Source organism: Dendropsophus ebraccatus, chromosome 14 (genome assembly GCF_027789765.1).
Source record: "Dendropsophus ebraccatus isolate aDenEbr1 chromosome 14, aDenEbr1.pat, whole genome shotgun sequence".
NCBI lineage: Eukaryota > Metazoa > Chordata > Amphibia > Anura > Hylidae > Dendropsophus > Dendropsophus ebraccatus.
In genome coordinates this window covers 2,380,046-2,402,282 of record NC_091467.1, presented here as the reverse complement: position 1 = coordinate 2,402,282, position 22,237 = coordinate 2,380,046, and the positions used below count along the sequence as shown (strand labels likewise).

General features: G+C 50.2%; 1 protein-coding gene across 13 annotated transcripts in view; it reads right to left on the bottom strand.

Moving 5' to 3' along the window:
• The window catches only part of BCAS1 (brain enriched myelin associated protein 1), a 154,746-nt gene that overhangs the window by 101,023 nt on the left and 31,486 nt on the right, over positions 1 to 22,237 (bottom strand). For all 13 annotated transcript variants that reach the window (XM_069953636.1, XM_069953639.1, XM_069953643.1 and 10 more), the window contains exon 4: positions 18,088 to 18,638. In XM_069953636.1, the coding sequence (XP_069809737.1) occupies positions 18,088 to 18,638 (551 nt within the window). The remainder of the gene's footprint in view (positions 1 to 18,087; positions 18,639 to 22,237) is intronic.

Sequence of the window (22,237 nt, the reverse complement as noted above, 5' to 3'; positions counted from 1 at the left end):
ATGGGGGTGTAATATACGCTTATAGTGATGGGTATGGGGGTGTAATATACGCTTATAGTGATGGGTATGGGGGTGTATTATACGCTTATAGTGATGGGTATGGGGGTGTAGTATACGCTTATAGTGATGGTTATGGGGGTGTAGTATATACGCTTATAGTGATGGGTATGGGGGTGTATTATACGCTTATAGTGATGCGTATGGGGGTGTAGTATACGCTTATAGTGATGGGTATGGGGGTGTAGTATACGCTTATAGTGATGGGTATGGGGGTGTAGTATACGCTTATAGTGATGGGTATGGGGGTGTAGTATACGCTTATAGTGATGGGTATGGGGGTGTAATATACGCTTATAGTGATGGGTATGGGGGTGTAATATACGCTTATAGTGATGGGTATGGGGGTGTAGTATACGCTTATAGTGATGGTTATGGGGGTGTAGTATACGCTTATAGTGATGGGTATGGGGGTGTAATATACGCTTATAGTGATGGGTATGGGGGTGTAATATACGCTTATAGTGATGGGTATGGGGGTGTAGTATACGCTTATAGTGATGGGTATGGGGGTATAGTATACGCTTATACTGATGGTTATGGGGGTGTAGTTTACGCTTATAGTGATGGGTAAGGGGGTGTAATATACGCTTTTAGTGATGGGTATGGGGGTGTAGTATACGCTTATAGTGATGGGTATGGGGGTGTATTATACGCTTATAGTGATGCGTATGGGGGTGTAGTATACGCTTACAGTGATGGGTATGGGGGTGTAGTATACGCTTATAGTGATGGTTATGGGGGTTTATGGTGATGCAGCTGTGATGGTGTCAGTGGGGTATATTCTCAGCCCCCCCCGTATACTGCAGTGGTGAGCAGGTGGAGCTGTTGCTGTATACTTGCGCTTTCTCCTGAACCTGTTCATAAATTTTATAGCTGTGATCACACGACCCTGGCAGCTGCTGGATTTACTATAACGGCCATAAATATCATTATCACTATCCACTCTGCAAACATCCAACCCCCCCCCCCCCCCCGATCAGCAGACTGCACCTAGAGGGAGGCCGCACCTGCTGTCTGGGTGATCTCTCTTACACTACAGGTGAATGGAGCTAGCATTCTCTGTTATCAGCCGCGTCCTGCCTTACCTTATTGATTTTACTTCTGTAATTTTCTGGAAGGGAACCTGTCATCTGCAATTCATATCCCAGACTGCTGACACTGGTATATAGCGGCTGACCCTGGTATATAGCGGCTGACCCTGGTATATAGTGGCTGACACTGGTATATAGCGTCTGACACTGGTATATAGCGGCTGACACTGGCATATAGCTGCTGACACTGGTATATAACTGCTGATGCTAGTATATAGCGGCTGACCCTGGTATATAGCGGCTGACCCTGGTGTATAGCGGCTGACACTGGCATATAGCTGCTGACACTGGTTTATAACTGCTGATGCTGGTATATAGCGGCTGATGCTGGTATATAGCAGGTAACCCTGTTATATTGTGGCTGCACTGGTATATAGCCACTGACCCTGGTATATAGCAGCTGACCCTGGTATATAACGGCTGATGCTGGTATATAGTGGCTGACACTGGTATATAACTACTGACACTGGCATATAGCGGCTGACCCTGGTATATAGCTGCTGACACTGATATATAGCTGCTGACACTGGTATATAACTGCTGACCCTGGTATATAGCGGCTGATGCTAGTATATAGTGGCTGACACTGGTATATAGCTACTGACACTGGCATATAGCGGCTGACCCTGGTATATAGCTGCTGACACTGATATATAGCTGCTGACACTGGTATATAACTGTTGACCCTGGTATATAGCAGCTGATGCTGATATATAGCCACTAACACTGGTTTATAGCGGCTGACCCAGGTATATAGCTTCTGATGCTGGTATATAGCGGCTGACCCTGGTATATAGCGGCTGACCCTGGTGTAATATCCCAGCACAGGTGTGCCACTAAGTTTCCTAGGCACCTGGGCAAAGTAACTCGCTCAGGTTCTCACAGTGGGATAAAGGAGAGTTGTAGTGTTTGTTTTTCCCACTAGGTGTCACTGTTGTATTTTCTGTATGTCTTACGTTCCGCACAGCTCCAGGAAGCAATGGGTTAATAGTTTGTGTCACAAGATTGTTCTCATCCTGTCACAGGTGCAGGTCCGTTTCCCTCTCTTTTCTGACCTATCACCTCTATGCTTTTGCAGTGTCCCAGAACAGAGGATTTCTTCTTATTTGTATGGTTCCTAATTAATCCTGTTCTGGAAAAGTGGTCCCACTGCAAACTGTTTGTATTATGTCACCCCCCTCAGTATTCTGGTCTAATATTTCATTTATTTCCTTATGCACATTCATTTTTCCTGTATTCTAATGGTGTGATGATGCAATGGGCTTGGTGTCACGTGACTATTCCTCGGCTGCCATAGTAACCCCAATAGCCGTCGAGCTTTGGCTGGGGATACTGTGTCACTTTCTGTCTACCTCAGTGGTCTTCTCTCTACCCTCAAGAAAGAAGGTTGTGTTGTTCTCTCCTCCACCTTCAGGAGGGAGAACGTGCTCTGCTGCTTCCAAGCAAGGACGCAACTCAGGGTGATTCGTTCCCCTGTTCTAGAGACAGTACTACTGTCCAGTCGGGACCTTTCTCACTCTCAAGATTCTCCAAGATTCTCATCTGCAGCAAAGATCTGGGTGTCGTTCTTCAGTCATTACTCTTCTCATCATCTATTCTCATCAACAGCAAGTATTCAGTTCAATCCATTCCGCCCAGTATCATATCTCCAACACTACTACTCCCATCATTCACTCTCCTTACTTCAAGTAACGCTACCATCATAGCCTATTGCAGCATCACCCATTACTCAGTTATACTCAAGTTATATTCAAGGCTGCCTCCATCCTGGTTGCATCCAGAGACACTGTTGCTATTGGTTACCACCGTTATAATAAACGCACAACTACCGTTGTTTCTGAACCCTGGCAATGGTCTAGTTATTGGTGCCCTGACTAGGGACACTGAGGAATTGCCTGGGCCCCACATGGTCAGGATCCAGTGGGTTAGTCAGATCCCCTCGTGCCAATACCGTGACCTAACATCTGTCAACTGGCTACCCGGATCCTACCCAGTACTACCACCTACTACTACCCTCAGCGGGAGGCCCCAGCGCAAACTTTGGCGTCACGAACAGGATACAGACTACGTTGTGCCAACTTCCAAGTATCCCCAAAAGTGTACTACAACTCTCAGAAAGACTCTGTTCAAAGTGGTGTGCCTAAAGTGGACAATTCGCTGTGCCGCCATGGGGTTTAGAGATGCGCTCCATATCCCCGTCAGTGTGGAGGATGTCTATTATTCTTTATTGCAGCCTACTGCCCGAGAATTATTTGCTGCGCCATGCCCCGGAGAGGAGGGGGTTAACTACCACGCTGCCAAAGCGTGGGAATCGGCCGACGCCATAGACTTTGCTGCGGTTTCTCCTGATTGGCTGTTTAAGCCGGATGACGTCACTGTTGCTGGGCAGACTGTTGGGTCGGATTTCCAGCCTCTACGCTCCTCCTCCTTCTTCCTAAAAGACACACAAGTGCGCAGTAAGATGGCGACCTGTGAGGAGCGTATACCTGCGCAGCTCATCCTGTGCTACCGGAGCTTCCAGCGTCCCTACCAGCGCTTGATCCGGCGTGCCTGCTGGCTCCGCTTCCGTCCGACAGTGACAGCAGCTAGGGATCCGTCCGATCCGAAGGCGAGGACCAAAGCCGGCCTCTACTCCGAGCTCCGCTGGCGTAGGTGAGGAGACCTCGTCTGACCTCAGCAGTTCCCCGATCACTCCCACTCCTCGAGGTATACCTTCTCCACTGGGCCATCTCTCTCCTCCGAGGACAATCGAATCCTGGACGAGTCCTTACCGGTACTGCCAAACCCTGACTCCGGGGTTAAGATTTTCCTTAAGAGCCCTATATCCCCAAGCCTAAGGCGGCCTCCTGGGCGCGACTCCCCGCCTCTGCCACAATAGGTGTTCGGCCGGGAGCCCAAAGTTATGCAGCTAGTGTAAGATATCCAGCGGGCCCTCTCTCTCCTGCCGCCCGCCACTAAAGCTGCGCCCGCTATGGCTACTACCGCACCTGCGGCCTCCACGACCGCTTGGCAGTCCAGAGCAGCTACCATTGCCAGTAATGTCTCTGCTGCCAAGGCCGACCTAGTGCCGGAACCACCGCCATCAGTGCCTTATCCAGACTACGCTCCACTTTGGGGTTATCCATATACCCCCTACTTGGAATCTAATGCCGCGTCCGAGCGGCTTTTCATCCGCAAGCTGGAAAAACCCAGGTCAGGTGCTGCCCCTCTAGAGAGGAGAAGGGGAACTGTTACCAAATTTGATAAGCAATGGGGGTACGGCCTGGTCATGGATTCATACACTGGGTTGCTGGTGCTTTTCAACCAAAGAGCCGTGATGCGGGACTACCAGCCGGCCTACTTAAAGGGGTTGGCCACTTTATAGTAAAATAGGTCGAGGCTGAGGTCGGCTCATTCTTAGTGGGGAGGTATGCAGTGTCCCAGAACAGAGGATTTGTTCTTATTTATATGGTTACTAATTAATTCTGTTCTGAAAAAGTGGTCCCACTGCAAACTGTTTGTATAATGTCACCCCCCTCAGTCTTCAGGTCTAATATTTCATTTATTTCCTTATGCACATTCATTTTTCCTGTATTCTAATGGTGTGATGATGCAATGGGCTTGGTGTCACGTGACTATTCCTCGGCTGCCATAGTAACCCCAATAGCCGTTGGGCTTTGGCTGGGGATGCTATGTCACTTCCTGTCTACCTCAGTGGTCTTCTCTCTACCCTCAAGGGAGAAGGTTGTGTTGTTCTGTCCTCCATCTTCAGGAGGGAGAACGTGCTCTGCTGCTTCCAAGCAAGGCCGCAACTCAGGGTGATTCGTTCCCCTGTTCTAAAGACAGTACTACTGTCCAGTCGGGACCTTTCTCACTCTCAAGATTCTCATCTTCAGCAAAGATCTGGGTGTCGTTCTTCAGTCATTACTCTTCTCATCATCTATTCTCATCAACAGCAAGTATTCAGTTCAATCCATTCCGCCCAGTATCATATCTCCAACACTACTACTCCCATCATTCACTCTCCTTACTTCAAGTAACGCTACCATCATAGCCTATTGCAGCATCACCCATTACTCAGTTATACTCAAGTAATATTCAAGTCTGCCTCCATCCTGGTTGCATCCAGAGACACTGTTGCTATTGGTTACCACCGTTATAATAAACGCACAACTACCATTGTTTCTGAACCCTGGCAATGGTCTAGTTATTGGTGCCTTGACTAGGGACAACGAGGAATTGCCCGGGCCCCGCATGGTCAGGATCCAGTGGGTTAGTCAGTTCCCCTCGTGCCAATACCGTGACCTAACATCTGGCAACTGGCTACCCGGGTCCTACCCAGTACTACCACCTACTACTACCCTCAGCGGGAGGCCCCAGCACACTTTCTCTCTTACACAGCCCCAGCAATCCTCCACTAGCCTGGGGAACCCTATAAACGGAGGTGAGTTCTTGGTGGGTCTTTCTAGTTGAGTCAGTGGTTAGAGACACACAGACAGAGACAGTTCCTGCTGCAGTGAAGCTAGGGTTTGGCTTAGGTCAGGACCCTTGTCAGGGACCTAGAGACTTATTTTTCTATCATTATGCAAGTAGCCACCGCTAGCATGCAGTGCTAGACCCCTCAGGAAGAAGGACGTCCTCTGAGGAGAACCTTGTCCACGCCAGGGATACTCTCTACATGGCACAGGGCTGCAGTGTCTGCGTTAGCTACTGACCCCAGTAGGACAAAGCTGCAGTTCAAGCCTACGTATTCTGCTGTAACGCACGGCTATTCTGGGAAACCCTGGGAAGTCTGCTCCACCCAGCGCAGGGATCTGGGACCTCGTACTACCCTAGCAGGACGGGTACATCAACACTATAGGGCAAAAGGCGGTCAGATCATGTGATACGTCAGTACAAGTATCTTCTTCTACTACGCCATCCCGGCAGAGTACACGGCTATACCCCCCTCCCATCCCTGCTTGATTGATGCCTGAGAATATCGTCCCCAAATAGCATAAATACAACTTCTACACATTTTATAGATAAAATTCCCCTTCATCTGATTGGTATCTCCTATCTATCTATCTCCTATCTCCTATCTATCTATCTATCTCCTATCTATCTCCTATCTATCTATCTATCTCCTATCTATCTATCTATCTATCTATCTATCTATCTCCTATCTATCTATCTATCTATCTCCTATCTATCTATCTATCTATCTATCTATCTATCTATCTATCTCCTATCTATCTATCTCTTCTCTCTTTCTCTCTTTGTCTGTCTCTCTCTCTTTTCCCCATGCTGGATCTCATACTATATGATAGGAGACATTGCTGCATCTTGTTATTGGCTGTGGAACAATAGACAGGCCGCCATATAATGTATGGACGGACATATGTGGCATTTCTGCATGTTAATGCTGTGGAGTGGGACACGGCCATTACTGCCGCCTCTCTCACTGAGGCCATTGTCTTCGCTGCTGAAGTTTTGTTACAGTGACGTCGGGGTGAGAGGTGGATTGTGTTCAAGGTCATAAATCGTAGGTCTATGTGGGGACACATGGAGGGTCAGTGTAGAGTAGTGTATCCCAGGGTGTATCTCAGCACTCCGGGCCCATGTAGCAGTCATGCAGTGTATATTCTGCAGTGTATCCCAGGGTGTATCTCAGCACTCCGGGCCCATGTAGCAGTCATGCAGTGTATATTCTGCAGTGTATCCCAGGGTGTATCTCAGCACTCCGGGCCCATGTAGCAGTCATGCAGTGTATATTCTGCAGTGTATCCCAGGGTGTATCTCAGCACTCGGGGCCCATGTAGCAGTCATGCAGTGTGTATTCTGCAGTGTATCCCAGGGTGTATCTCAGCACTCCGGGCCCATGTAGCAGTCATGCAGTGTGTATTCTGCAGCGTATCCCAGGGTGTATCTCAGCACTCCGGGCCCATGTAGCAGTCATGCAGTGTGTATTCTGCAGCGTATCCCAGGGTGTATCTCAGCACTCCGGGCCCATGTAGCAGTCATGCAGTGTGTATTCTGCAGCGTATCCCAGGGTGTATCTCAGCACTCCGGGCCCATGTAGCAGTCATGCAGTGTGTATTCTGCAGCGTATCCCAGGGTGTATCTCAGCACTCCGGGCCCATGTAGCAGTCATGCAGTGTGTATTCTGCAGCGTATCCCAGGGTGTATCTCAGCACTCCGGGCCCATGTAGCAGTCATGTAGTGTGTATTCTGCAGCGTATCCCAGGGTGTATCTCAGCACTCCGGGCCCATGTAGCAGTCATGCAGTGTGTATTCTGCAGTGTATCCCAGGGTGTATCTCAGCACTCCGGGCCCATGTAGCAGTCATGCCGTGTGTATTCAGAAAAACTGGAATTTACTTCAGGTTGGCGGTTTTCTTTATAGACCCCCTAGTAAGCAGGACTGCAGCTTTGTATGAGGCCTTGTTTGCACTGCTGGGAGTTGTGGTGCTGCAGCTTTGTATACGGCCTTGTTTGCACTGCTCGGAGTTGTGGTGCTGCAGCTTTGTATACGGCTTTGTTTGCACTGCTGGGAGTTGTGGTGCTGCAGCTTTGTATACGGCCTTGTTTGCACTGCTGGGAGTTGTGGTGCTGCAGCTTTGTATACGGCTTTGTTTGCACTGCTGGGAGTTGTGGTGCTGCAGCTTTGTATACGGCCTTGTTTTCACTGCTGGGAGTTGTGGTGCTGCAGCTTTGTATACGGCCTTGTTTGCACTGCTGGGAGTTGTGGTGCTGCAGCTTTGTATGAGGCTTTGTTTGCACTGCTGGGAGTTGTGGTGCTGCAGCTTTGTATACGGCTTTGTTTGCACTGCTGGGAGTTGTGGTGCTGCAGCTTTGTATATGGCCTTGTTTGCACTGCTGGGAGTTGTGGTGCTGCAGCTTTGTATGAGGCTTTGTTTGCACTGCTGGGAGTTATGGTGCTGCAGCTTTGTATACGGCCTTGTTTGCACTGCTGGGAGTTGTGGTGCTGCAGCTTTGTATACGGCCTTGTTTGCACTGCTGGGAGTTGTGGTGCTGCAGCTTTGTATGAGGCTTTGTTTGCACTGCAGCTTCAAGGATAATCGAGCATATACGTTTTTGCCAAAGGGCCCTCCTAAGATATCGGAGGCTGAGGCCTCCTCAACTGATACTGAACTATCTGACAGTGACAGGGAAACCAGGAGGGGTGGTTACAGAGGTGGTAGAGGTAGGGGGAGACCGAGAGGGGGGGTGAGAGGCAGAGGAGGACGTACTGGACAATACAATAGTGAAGAAGGACGTTTTTTAGACAGGGCCCCGACAGAGGCAGGCTATCCACTTCGCAACCGCAACAGACGCTAGAATCACAAGACAGGCTACAGGTTGTTAATCTATCCTCCAGAACCCTTACTGAATTTGAGATGTGTGTATTAAGTAAAGGGCTTTCTTTTGTTCCTACAACAAGGTTTAATCATTTCAACTGGGTGCGTGATATTAATCTGTTTGCACGCAAAATTAGATGGCATAAGTACTATCAGATTCAGGCAAGAAAAAGGAGTGAGGAGATTGGTATACCACAAGACACCCTGGCAGGGGTAGAGATCCTTACTTCCCTGTTGTCAGAAGGTGAGAGAGCACGTGGTTTGGGACCATTCACCGAACTTAAGTTAAAAAGTACAAAGATGCCACCCCCCTTTGGGGACATATCGTGCATTGATGTGTTTGTTGAAATGGTCACTAGAGACTTAGAAGTGCTGGAGGGTATGAAATATCAAAGCAACTGTAGCCATGCTGAGATGCAGGCAATGATGAGCCTTGAGAGGGACGAGTCCATCGTCATTAAGCCATCGGATAAAGGTGGCAATTTGGTGGTGATGGACTCGTCCCAATACAAGGAGACGTGTATGAGGCTTTTGGAGGACCGGGAGTGCTATACGGTTCTAAGTAAGGATCCAACTGCAGCTTTCCTGAAAGAACTTAAGGAGCTGGTAGATAGAGCATTTGAGAGGGGTCTAGTGGGGGAAGAGGAGAGATCCTTTCTGATCCCGAAATATCCAGTGAAAGCGACCTTTTATGCTCTTCCTAAGCTGCATAAGGGCACCCATCCGTTGAAAGGTCGACCAATTGTGTCGGGCATTAACAGTGTATCTCAGAATGCCGGCATACATGTTGATAAGGTGTTGCGGTCCTTTGTAACTGGTCTAGCCTCGTATACTCGTGATCCTATGGACTTACTGTTAAAATAGAAGATATTGTATTGGAGGAGCATGCATGGTTGGCATCTATTGACATCGAGGCGCTCTATTCGTCCATACCACATGGACTAGGTCTAAAAGCTGTTGAATTTTTTATGAGATCACGTGGGTGCCAGTTTCAGGCACACAATCAGTTTACCCTGGAATTGACTGAATATGTCCTTGCCCATAATTTCTTTCTCTTCAATCAGAAGCTGTACCACCAGCTCAGGGGGGTGGCGATGGGGAGCCCTTGTGCCCCCACGTTCGCTAACCTCTACCTGGGCTGGTGGGAGGAAGAGTTTGTTTTTGGTGAACTACAGTCCCATCTGGTTCAGCATGTGGGATTATGGGCAAGGTACATAGACGACGTGTTCCTGATTTGGAACGGTTGTCGAGAAGAGTTTGTACAATTTGTGGACATACTTAACAATAATGAAATTGGACTAAGGTTCACTTTTGAGATCGAGAAAGCACAGCTGCCATTTCTAGATCTTCTTATACAGAGGGGAGAGAATGGGAAAATTGAAACAACCATATTTAGGAAACCTACTGCCACCAATGCTTTGCTAACCTGGGATAGTCATCACCCTAAACCTCTTAAATTAGGGATACCACGGGGACAGTATTTAAGGGTTAAACGCAACTGTTCCAACCCAACTGAATACCAGAGACAAGCAACTGCCCTAAGGGAAAGATTTAAAGAAAGGGGGTACCCAGACCCAGTTTTGAGAAAGGCATATCAGGCAGCTGGTAACTCTAGGAGGGAAGATTTGTTGATTCCTAAGAAAAGGCAAGAGGAAAAGGGCATTACAAGAGTCATAGGCACATTCGATGCCGCATCCAGTGAGGTTCGTAAGGTACTAGAAAGGCACTGGGGTATCCTCCTCCTTGATCCGGACATCAGGGAAACGATCAGTGTAAAGCCCCAAATTACTTTTAGAAGGGGGCGGAGTCTACGTGATAGACTGGTTAAAAGTCACTTTATTCCTCCACAATCCCAAGGTACTTGGCTAGAAAGGAAAGTAGCAGGTACCTTTAAATGCAGTGGATGTGTAGCCAGTGCTTATATAAAGGTCAGCAAATCGGTGAAAAGCAATGTGACAGGCAAAGAGTATCAGATGCGGGACTACATCAACTGCAGAACCAGAGGGATTGTGTATAAGGCCACATGTGAGTGTGGTCTAGAATACATAGGTAAAACGATCCGGGAGTTCCGTCGACGCATTGGAGAGCATATACGCGATATCGTAAATCAGACTGATAAACCCATTGCAAGACATATAAATTTGGTTCATGCAGGAAATACTGCCTGTATTAAGTTTCAAGGATTGGAACTAGTGAAACCCCCTGTGCGTGGCGGCAACTGGGAGAGACTTATACTTCAGCGCGAAACGGAGTGGATATTCCGGATGCGCACGGTCTTTCCCAGGGGCCTAAATGAGCAGCTTACCTATGCCTGTTTTCTATAATAAGAGACATGGTGGGGATGTATCTTTTCCACTTTATGTCCCAAATCATTGTGGGATTGCTGTTCCCTTTCTGTCCTGCCCCCCTCTGTACCTGTTTCTCCGCTGCCTCTCCATCTCTTATTGTTTCTGTAAATATCTGCATGTAAATATCACCCGGTTATATTTGGTACGTTGTTAAGTTGTAAATAGTAAGTTACTGTATATAGTTCAGTTCATATATTTATCAGTGTCTTTAACATGCGTTGGTTTACTTGTCCATTTAAATCTCCGGATATTATATCTTTGAGCGACTGTGTTATGGTTGCTGAGTTACAGTGGTCACATGATTATTGAGCTGACGGTCCCCCGGAAGTGACGGCGGTGGAGCGCATTCTGCGTTCCACCTGACCGGAAGTAAGGAGTGACGCGGCGGAAGCATGTTGGACCGCAAGATATTTAAATCTCCATATTGACGTAAGGTGGACAGGAGCCGCATACCTATCGCCGCCCGTTACCTGAGGCCATTGGGCCACGTGGGAGTGTATCTAGGAAGGGATACTATAGGGTGAGTGGCGTTAGGGGTAGTACGGAGCAGGGGCCGCCCTTTCTAGGGCGATCACCCCGCTACAACCTGAGCGAGCAGGGATAGTGTGGTGCACCTATAGGGAGCTATAGGGATTGTTACTCCCGCCACCTATCCATACACTAAGGATCTGCTCCTCTGCTAATAGACCTATGTACGGACTTATGCACTTTATGTAGTTGGTTTACATGACGTTTTTATCTATGTATTTATATACTGTTTATGTACTAATCATATTGTGTTGACCGACGTCTAGATAGGCTATTACTATATATATATATATATATATATATATATATATATATATATATATATACGTGTGGGCTTCGGGTCCTATCATATTATGGTGGAGGTTTTTTTGTGCACTCTATGGTGTTAGTATATTTTTAATTAAGCATTTATTAAAGGTTAAGTTTTAATAGGATCCTAACTGATTATTGCACTGCAGCTTTGTATGAGGCTTCGGTTGCACTGCTGGGAGTTGTGGTGCTGCAGCTTTGTATGAGGCTTCGGTTGCACTGCTGGGAGTTGTGGTGCTGCAGCTTTGTATGAGGCTTCGGTTGCGCTGCTGGGAGTTGTGGTGCGGCAGCTTTGTATGAGGCTTCGGTTGCGCTGCTGGGAGTTGTGGTGCTGCAGCTTTGTATGAGGCTTCGGTTGCGCTGCTGGGAGTTGTGGTGCTGCAGCTTTGTATGAGGCTTCGGTTGCACTGCTGGGAGTTGTGGTGCTGCAGCTTTGTATGAGGCTTCGGTTGCGCTGCTGGGAGTTGTGGTGCTGCAGCTTTATATGAGGCTTCGGTTGCGCTGCTGGGAGTTGTGGTGCTGCAGCTTTGTATGAGGCTTCGGTTGCGCTGCTGGGAGTTGTGGTGCTGCAGCTTTGTATGAGGCTTCGGTTGCGCTGCTGGGAGTTGTGGTGCTGCAGCTTTGTATGAGGCTTCGGTTGCGCTGCTGGGAGTTGTGGTGCTGCAGCTTTGTATGAGGCTTCGGTTGCGCTGCTGGGAGTTGTGGTGCTGCAGCTTTGTATGAGGCTTCGGTTGCGCTGCTGGGAGTTGTGGTGCGGCAGCTTTGTATGAGGCTTCGGTTGCGCTGCTGGGAGTTGTGGTGCGGCAGCTTTGTATGAGGCTTCGGTTGCGCTGCTGGGAGTTGTGGTGCGGCAGCTTTGTATGAGGCTTCGGTTGCGCTGCTGGGAGTTGTGGTGCGGCAGCTTTGTATGAGGCTTCGGTTGCGCTGCTGGGAGTTGTGGTGCGGCAGCTTTGTATGAGGCTTCGGTTGCGCTGCTGGGAGTTGTGGTGCGGCAGCTTTGTATGAGGCTTCGGTTGCGCTGCTGGGAGTTGTGGTGCGGCAGCTTTGTATGAGGCTTCGGTTGCGCTGCTGGGAGTTGTGGTGCTGCAGCTTTGTATGAGGCTTCGGTTGCGCTGCTGGGAGTTGTGGTGCGGCAGCTTTGTATGAGGCTTCGGTTGCACTGCTGGGAGTTGTGGTGCGGCAGCATTGTATGAGGCTTCGGTTGCGCTGCTGGGAGTTGTGGTGCTGCAGTTCTTACAGATGGATTGGGCTCCAGGTGCCCAGGTCACTATGTTCTCAGGCTCACATGATGCCTGTGGAGTCCTGTGACTTACACCCGCCACCCTGCAGAATACGTAGCACCTCTCTTACTTAGTCGACGTGGTTGATCTTATTCACCTCACAAATCAACACTTCCTAAATATCAGCGCTGCCTCCCTGTGTACATCTTGGCTGCTCCTTCTGTTTACTCAGGTAACATTTCCCATTGTCCGGGATCTGTCAGCGACTTGTACTACTGGAAAATCCACGCAGCCTGTAATCTTCTCCTGCATTGTGATTATACAGAACCTAGGAGGGCGGTGACATGGCTGGCAGAGGTCCCCGGGCCGCCACCATTCTATCCTGGGCCACCAGCTCTGCAATTGCAGAAATCCTTCATACCAGATCCGTTTCCTTCTATTCTCTCATTTTTCTCCACAATTATTTTGGTAAAAGATCCTGGGAGGAGGCGAGTGTGTAAATGTGCGGTGTAGCGGCCGCTCCGGGCAGGTCCCATGGATGCTCCTGGGCACGGCTTAAAACAGCCCAAAAACTGAAGGAACTGTCTGTAGTGGTGACCCCCCCCCCCCAACCAATCACTGTCTGTAGTGGTGACCCCCCCAACCAATCACTGTCTGTAGTGGTGACCCCCCCCCCCCAACCAATCACTGTCTGTAGTGGTGACCCCCCCAACCAATCACTGTCTGTAGTGGTGACCCCCCCCCCCATGTAATCACTGTCTGTAGTGGTGACCCCCCCCCCCCCCCCCATGTAATCACTGTCTGTAGTGGTGACCCCTCCCCAACCAATCACTGTCTGTAGTGGTGACCCCCCCCAACCAATCACTGTCTGTAGTGGTGACCCCTACCCAACCAATCACTGTCTGTAGTGGTGACCCCTCCCCAACCAATCACTGTCTGTAGTGGTGACCCCTCCCCAACCAATCACTGTCTGTAGTGGTGACCCCTACCCAACCAATCACTGTCTGTAGTGGTGACCCCCCCCCCCAACCAATCACTGTCTGTAGTGGTGACCCCCCCCCCCCATGTAATCACTGTCTGTAGTGGTGACCCCCCCCCCAACCAATCACTGTCTGTAGTGGTGACCCCTCCCAACCAATCACTGTCTGTAGTGGTGACCCCTCCCCAACCAGTCACTGTCTGTAGTGGTAACCTCCCCCCCCCATGTAATCACTGTCTGTAGTGGTGACCCCCCCAACCAATCACTGTCTGTAGTGGTGACCCCTCCCCAACCAATCACTGTCTGTAGTGGTGACCCCTCCCCAACCAATCACTGTCTGTAGTGGTGACCCCTCCCCAACCAATCACTGTCTGTAGTGGTGACCCCTCCCCAACCAATCACTGTCTGTAGTGGTGACCCCTCCCCAACCAATCACTGTCTGTAGTGGTGACCCCTCCCCAACCAATCACTGTCTGTAGTGGTGACCCCTCCCCAACCAATCACTGTCTGTAGTGGTGACCCCTCCCCAACCAATCACTGTCTGTAGTGGTGACCCCTCCCCAACCAATCACTGTCTGTAGTGGTGACCCCTCCCCATGTAATCACTGTCTGTAGTGGTGACCCCCCCAACCAATCACTGTCTGTAGTGGTGACCCCCCCCCCCCCCATGCAATCACTGTCTGTAGTGGTGACCCCCCCCCCCCCCAACCAATCACTGTCTGTAGTGGTGACCCCCCCCCCCCCCAACCAATCACTGTCTGTAGTGGTGACCCCTCCCTCCCAACCAATCACTGTCTGTAGTGGTGACCCCTCCCCAACCAATCACTGTCTGTAGTGGTGACCCCTCCCCAACCAATCACTGTCTGTAGTGGTGACCCCCCCAACCAATCACTGTCTGTAGTGGTGACCCCCCCCCCCCCCCCCAACCAATCACTGTCTGTAGTGGTGACCCCTCCCCAACCAATCACTGTCTGTAGTGGTGACCCCTCCCCAACCAATCACTGTCTGTAGTGGTGACCCCTCCCCAACCAATCACTGTCTGTAGTGGTGACCCCTCCCCAACCAATCACTGTCCGTAGTGGTGACCCCTCCCCAACCAATCACTGTCCGTATTTGGCCAATTAACCATTTGACCATTAGGGTCCATTTACACAGAAAAATTAGCTGACTTTGCCAAAGATCTGAAGCCAAAGCCAGGAACAGACTATAAACAGAGATCAGGTCATAAAGGAAAGACTACGGGTGCTATTCCACGGGCCGAGGAGGGCCCGATCAACGATGTAAATGAGCGCCGATCTGCTAGATCGCCGCTCGTTTACTGGGCCTATTCCACGGCCCCATGATCGTTGAGCGAGGGCTGCAGGGACATCATTACCGATTTTCTTGCAGCCCTTGCAGCATCATACATTACCTGTCAGGTCTTCTCCTCCGGTCTGTCTTCCTCCCCGGCTCCCGCGCTCTATCTTCAGAAAGGTCTGTCTGCTCACAGGCCACTCAGCCAATCACAGGCCGCGGCGGTCCCAGCCTGTGATTGGCCGAGCGCTCCGTCAGCCGACAGGCCGCTCTGAAGATCTGAAGATAGAGTGCGCGGGAGCCGGGGAGGAAGACAGAGCGGAGGAGAAGCCCCGCAGGTAATGTATGATGCCGCTGCTGCTTCTCAAATCGGCGGTCGTCCGCCGCGCACCGCTATTCCACCGTAGCGATGCGCTTTGGGGGAACGATTGTTTTAGGTCTGGCCCTAAATGAACGATCATCGGCTGATCGCTCTCTCTACTCCACCGACCGATAATCGGCCGAATCGGGCCAAATGGGGCCGATCCGGCCGATTATCGTTACTGTGGAATAGGGCCCTAAGATTTCTCCTCTTATTAAATCCATTCCTGGTTTTGGCTTCAAATCTTTGGCAGATGATCTGTCATATAATCTTTCTGTATAAATGGACCCTCACGGCTGATAATCGCTTTGTGTAATAATCGGCCGATGTCGACTGATTGTTCTTGTCGACTGATATTGAAACTCAAACGATTAGTATAGCAACAATCTGCTGGCGTCACTTTGTGTAATAGGACCGCCGCTATCTCCTATGAGCCCCCCTGCATTTACCCGCTCACTGCTGGCTCATGCAATAGCGCTGGTAGCGAGCGGGGAGCAAGCGAGCGCTCACCTGAAAGGACCTCTCATTGCCCCGCAGCGCGCTTATTAGCTGCCCGCTGGGAGGCTGCGAGGCAAGCAAGAGCGGGGACCCGGTACAGTATCTTCCCCAGCCGCGGGGGTTAATGGCGCTTACTTTGACATTTTCGCAGGGGTGTAGCTAGGAGTCATAGGGCCCCATAGCAAAAAAATGTAAGGCCCCCCCCCACACTCTCCCCTACGCACACCACAAAGCACTGTATATATATAATATATATACAGTATATGCCCTGTGATGTGGCCAGAGGCAGAATCCTGGCTGCAGCCACAAGAGTGACTGGCGGAGCAGAGAGCCAATGGCTGCTTGCTCTGCCAGTCCACTGTTTTTACCTATAAGGGCCCATTAGGAGCCCTTATAGTTAAATACACAGGTGCAGGAGCAGACTACCTTCTGCTTAACCCCTTATGTACTGCAGTGTGTAAGTGACCCAAAGCTCAGAAGACAAAGAGATATCTGCTTTACTGCTTATGCACTGATAACCCCTGACCTCTGTACGCAGCTCTGCACATTTTCCTTCTTGATTGTGCAGGTGAGGACAGAGGTTAGAGGTTAGAGGTGCAGTGAAGCAGAGATCTCTGTCTTCTGTTTGTTAACCCTTTTTTGTGTTGCAGCATGTACATAAACATTGGGTCACTTACACACTGCAGTACATAAGGGGTTAAAGGACAACTCCGGCCAAAACTATTTTTTTATATGTTATTACTTATGGAAAGTTAGACAAATTTCTAATGTACATTAATTATGGGAAATGCACATATAAGGCTATTTCCCTTAATTTAGTAGATCAGGGAGACTTCAGACTCTGAAATTCTGTGTCACGAACCGGGGGTGTAATTACAACGGAGTGTCCAGCAGGGGGCGCACTATATATAGAAGTCAATGAGTACCATTGATTTCTATTTATAGTGCGCCCCTGCTGGACACTCCATTGGAATTACAATGGATGTGTATGTGAATGTAATATACAGTATGTTTTTGATTGAATGAATTTATGGAATACTTGGGGGAGCAAGTGACCTTACTCCCCAAAGTATTCCATAAATGTAATCAGTCAGTACATTTGGAGGGCACCGAGCAGGGAGAGAGAAAAGTGCCATCTACCTCCCCCCTCCCTCCCTGCTCAGTGCTGCTGCCATATATACACACTGTACTACTCCCCCATCATTTGCTCATAGTATGAGCAGATAATGGGGGAGTAGTACCATGGCCGATCTCCATGGTAAGCCCGCCGAACCGCTGCCGCCCGCCCGCCGCCGCTCTGGACTACTACTCCCATCAACTGCTCATAGCATGAGCAGGTGATGGGAGGTAGTAGCTTGGTTATCGCTATTACATGGCTGATGCCGCTCATTACAGTGCAGCTATCATGCCCCTCCGCTCCCCCCTCCTCCTCCATCTTCCTGGATCCGGCCAAACTTCAACCCTATCCCGTGGCTGACTCCCCGCCTGCCCGATCACACATACCGGCTCCTGGTGATCGGGCGGGAGTCAGCCATGGGATAGGGTTGAAGTTTGGCCGGATCCGGTTCTAACTTTCCATAAGTAATAACATATTAAAAAATAGTTTGGGCCGGACACAAGATGGATCTTACCTTCTGCACAGGCCCCATAGCAACTGCCTACCCTGCCTCTATGGTAGCTCCGCCAGTGCCGCTGCGAGTATGTCATATTGCCATATTATACAGCAAACTGGATGATTTATAGAATGGCGGTGAAACAGCCCTTTAAATCGCTATCCCCATCTCAGCTGACACACTTACGCTTGTACCACTCCAGAAGTTAAAAATTTAGCAAAAAACATTCATTTTGCTAATATGCAGTTCTTTTTCTCCCATTGGTGACAGCTTGCTGTCTAGGTTACCAACCACCACTCTGCTCTAATAGCAGTGGTCTGTCTGCTGTATATATAGCTATAGTAGATGTATAGAGATGTAATATATATATATATACACACACACCGTATAATGTATAGGAATATGTATACTATAGCTATGAGTATCTAACAGTGAGCACCCAGCCTGATGATTACATTGGATGTCTCACCTGTGGCTGGAGGTCTTCACTGGGTGGAGGACTCTGTAAGGCCGCGGTTTGGTCCACAGTGATGACCACCGGCTGGTCTATCGTCACCTCCGGCTGCACACTTGGCTGCATCTTCTTCTCCGGCCGGAATATCTTGTGAAAAATACTGACATCTTTGGGTTTAGTGGTGGCTCCTTCTTCTTCTGTGGGGTTTGTGGATGATAGGGAGGCCTCCTCAGCCGACAGCGTATAGGGAGCACCCTGATTCTGACCACCACCAACGTTCTCCTTCACCACCACGCTTTCCGGACCTATGGGCGCCATCAGTTGGGTCTGGACCACGGGCGGTTCTTTTAATGTTATCTCTGGGTTCCCGGGGCCGACATCTCCTCGACCATTGGGCTGGAAACTTGTGCGTCCAGGGGAAGGACGCGAGATGGTGAGTCTGAACTTAGACTTGGCAGCCGGGGGAGGTGGGGGGGCCACAGATCCATTGGAGATGGGACTGAACACAATGGTTTTCTGGGAAGATGTGATGACGTTCTCCTGCTGTACCACTTGTTTGGAGCTCACTATAAAACATAATAATAGCAATAATTGGATAGGGATGATCTCTGTGATACACAATAGACGGCTAGCCTAAAATATGCACTAAGTGGTGGTGGTCCCAGACACTTGTGACTAGCCTGGCTCCATTGTCTACTGGAGTCTGACATGGTCTCATATCCCCCTTTTGCCTTATCAGAGGCTCAGATTGCTATATTATCTCTATTATACGTCATGCTTTACACTACAGCTCTGCTTTTTTCAGTTTTCCTGCCCTTTAGAAGCACAGGGACAACGGCCGAATCCAATACAATATGGACAGAAGAATTAAGGGATGAGCATGTAGATTGAGGGGAGGGGCATATATAAAGAGGAGGGGCATAGATACTCAGAGGAGGAGCATGTGTGGCGAGGAGGGGCATAGATACTCAGGGGAGGAGCATGTGTGGAGAGGAGGGGCATAGATACTCAGAGGAGGAGCATGTGTGGCGAGGAGGGGCATAGATACTATGGTGAGGAGCATGTGTGGAGAGGAGGGGCATAGATACTCAGAGGAGGAGCATGTGTGGCGAGGAGGGGCATAGATACTATGGTGAGGAGCATGTGTGGCGAGGAGGGGCATAGATACTCAGGGGAGGAGCATGTGTGGCGAGGAGGGGCATAGATACTCAGGGGAGGAGCATGTGTGGCGAGGAGGGCATAGATACTCAGGGGAGGGGCATGTGTGGAGAGGAGGGGGTAGATATTCAGGGGAGGAGCATATATGGAGAGGAGGGTCATAGATTATCAGGGGAGGAGCAGAGGGAGGAGGGGCGGGGCTGAGCAGGAAATTGTGGGAGAAGGAGGAGAGAAGGAGTCTGCAGCCATCTTGGGGAGATCAGCATGGCAAAGAAACTGAGGCATTCCCTCTGGCAAGAGCAAATGCTACTTCCAGACAGACAGGAGAGAGGGGCTGCTGCAGCCAAGAGACCCCATCCCGCAGACAGGAGAGAGGGGCTGCTGCAGCCAAGAGACCCCATCCCACAGACAGGAGAGAGGGGCTGCTGCAGCCAAGAGACCCCATCCCGCAGACAGGAGAGAGGGGCTGCTGCAGCCAAGAGGCCCCATCCCACAGACAGGAGAGAGGGGCTGCTGCAGCCAAGAGACCCCATCCCACAGACAGGAGAGAGGGGCTGCGGCAGCCAAGACACCCCATGGGTCCTGTGCTATGTGTCTGAAGGATTCTGCTTGTGACCCCACAGCCCCCCAAGCTCCTGGAGTTCATCACCTTTGCTGGATTTACAGCCAAGACAGAGTAAGTGCAACACTGCATCACCCCCGCATCAATGTGTGCTGAGTTCTGCGGCAAGTGGGCCTCAACCATGGAACTGAGCTAACTGCTGGCCAGCAGACTATATTAGAGAGTCATAGGGGTAGAAAGTGAGGACAGGTGTGCTATTTGGCCTTTTACCAGATACTGCGCAGGGTTGTTAGTAGTTGGTCGTGTTATGTTTGCATGACTGCATAATGTATTATCACTATTGTTTCACCACTAGGGGTCTCCCTTATGCGGAGTTGTAATCTGTTCAATACCTGTTTATTACTTTATCCAGACAATATGTTCCTGTGGTCCCCCTTTCCCTTAATAAAGCTGTTATCCCTTCTCTGGAGTCAGTGTGTATCTGAGCTGGGCAGGGATTTCCCAAGTCGATCCCTGCCAGAAGGAAGAAAGCTGCTGTGGACCTGAAGAGCTGCAATCAAGATTTGGATGGAGGCACTGCGCTATAGTGAGGTGAGAACATTACATTACATTACCACACACCCTGCCTACAGAGGGGTGTTACACATATATGGAGAGGAGAGGCATACAGGCTGAGGGGAGGAGCAGGGGAGAAGCATATATGGGACTCAGGAGAGGAGCATATATGGAGGGGAGAGGCATAGAGGCTGAGGGGAGGAGCAGGGGAGAAGCATATAGACTCAGGGGAGGAGCATACATGGAGAGGAGAGGCATACAGGCTGAGGGGAGGAGCAGGGGAGAAGCATATAGACTCAGGGGAGGAGCATATATGGAGGGGAGAGGTATAGAGGCTAAGGGGAGGAGCATATATAAGGTGAGGGGAGGCATAGAGGCTGAGGGGAGGAGCAGGGGAGAAGCATATAGACTCAGGGGAGAAGCATATATGGAGAGGAGGGGAATACAGGCCGAGGGGAGGAGCATACATGGAGAGGAGGTGAATACAGGCTGAAGGGAGGAGCACATATGGAGAGGAGGGGAATACAGGCTGAGGGGAGGAGCATATATGGTGAGGGGAGGAGCATATATGGAGAGGAGAGGAATACAGGCTGAGGGGAGAAGCATGTATGGAGAGGAGGGGAATACAGGCTGAGGGGAGGAGCATATATGGAGAGGAGGGTAATACAGGCTGAGGGGAGGAGCATATATCCAGAGGAGGTGAATACAGGCTGAGGGGAGGAGCACATATGGAGAGGAGGGGAATACAGGCTGAGGAGAGGAGCAGAGAAGAAGCATATAGACTCAGGGGAGAAGCATATAGACTCAGGGGAGGAGCATATATGGTGAGGGGAGGCTGAGAGGAAGAGCAGGGGAGAAGCATATAGACTTAGGGGAGGAGCATATATGGAGAGGAGGGGAATACAGGTTGAGGGGAGGAGCATATATGGAGAGGAGGTGAATACAGGCTGAGGGGAGGAGCAGAGAAGAAGCATATAGACTCAGGGGAGAAGCATATAGACTCAGGGGAGAAGCATATATGGAGGAGAGTGGCATAGAGGCTGAGAGGAGGAGCAGGGGAGAAGCATATAGACTCAGGGGAGGAGAATATGTGGAAGGAGAGGTATAGAGGCTGAGGGGAGGAGAAGATATGGTGAGGGGAGGCATAGAGGCTGAGGGGAGGAGCATATATGGAGAGGAGGGAAATACAGGCCAAGGGGAGGAGCATATATGGTGAGGAGGTGAATACAGGCGGAGGAGAGGAGCACATATGGAGAGGAGGGGAATACAGGCTGAGGGGAGGAGCATATATGGTGAGGGGAGGCATAGAGGCTGAGGGGAGGAGCATATATGGTGAGGGGAGGAGCAGGGGAGAAGCATATAGACTCAGGGGAGGAGCATATATGGAGAGGAGGGGAATACAGGCTGAGGGGAGAAGCATGTATGGAGAAAAGGGGAATACAGGCTGAGGGGAGGAGCATATATGGAGAGGAGGGGAATACAGGCTGAGGGGAGGAGCATATATGGAGAGGAGGGGAATACAGGCTGAGGGGAGGAGCATATATCCAGAGGCGGTGAATACAGGCTGAGGGGAGGAGCACATATGGAGAGGAGGGGAATACAGGCTGAGGGGAGGAGCAGAGAAGAAGCATATAGACTCAGGGGAGAAGCATATAGACTCAGGGGAGGAGAATATGTGGAAGGAGAGGTATAGAGGCTGAGGGGAGGAGAATATATGGTGAGGGGAGGCATAGAGGCTGAGGGGAGGAGCATATATGGAGAGGAGGGGAATACAGGCTGAGGGGAGGAGCAGAGAAGAAGCATATAGACTGAGGGGAGGAGCAGAGAAGAGGCATATAGGCTGAGGGGAGGAGCATATATGGAGAGGAGGGGGATACAGGCTGAGGGGAG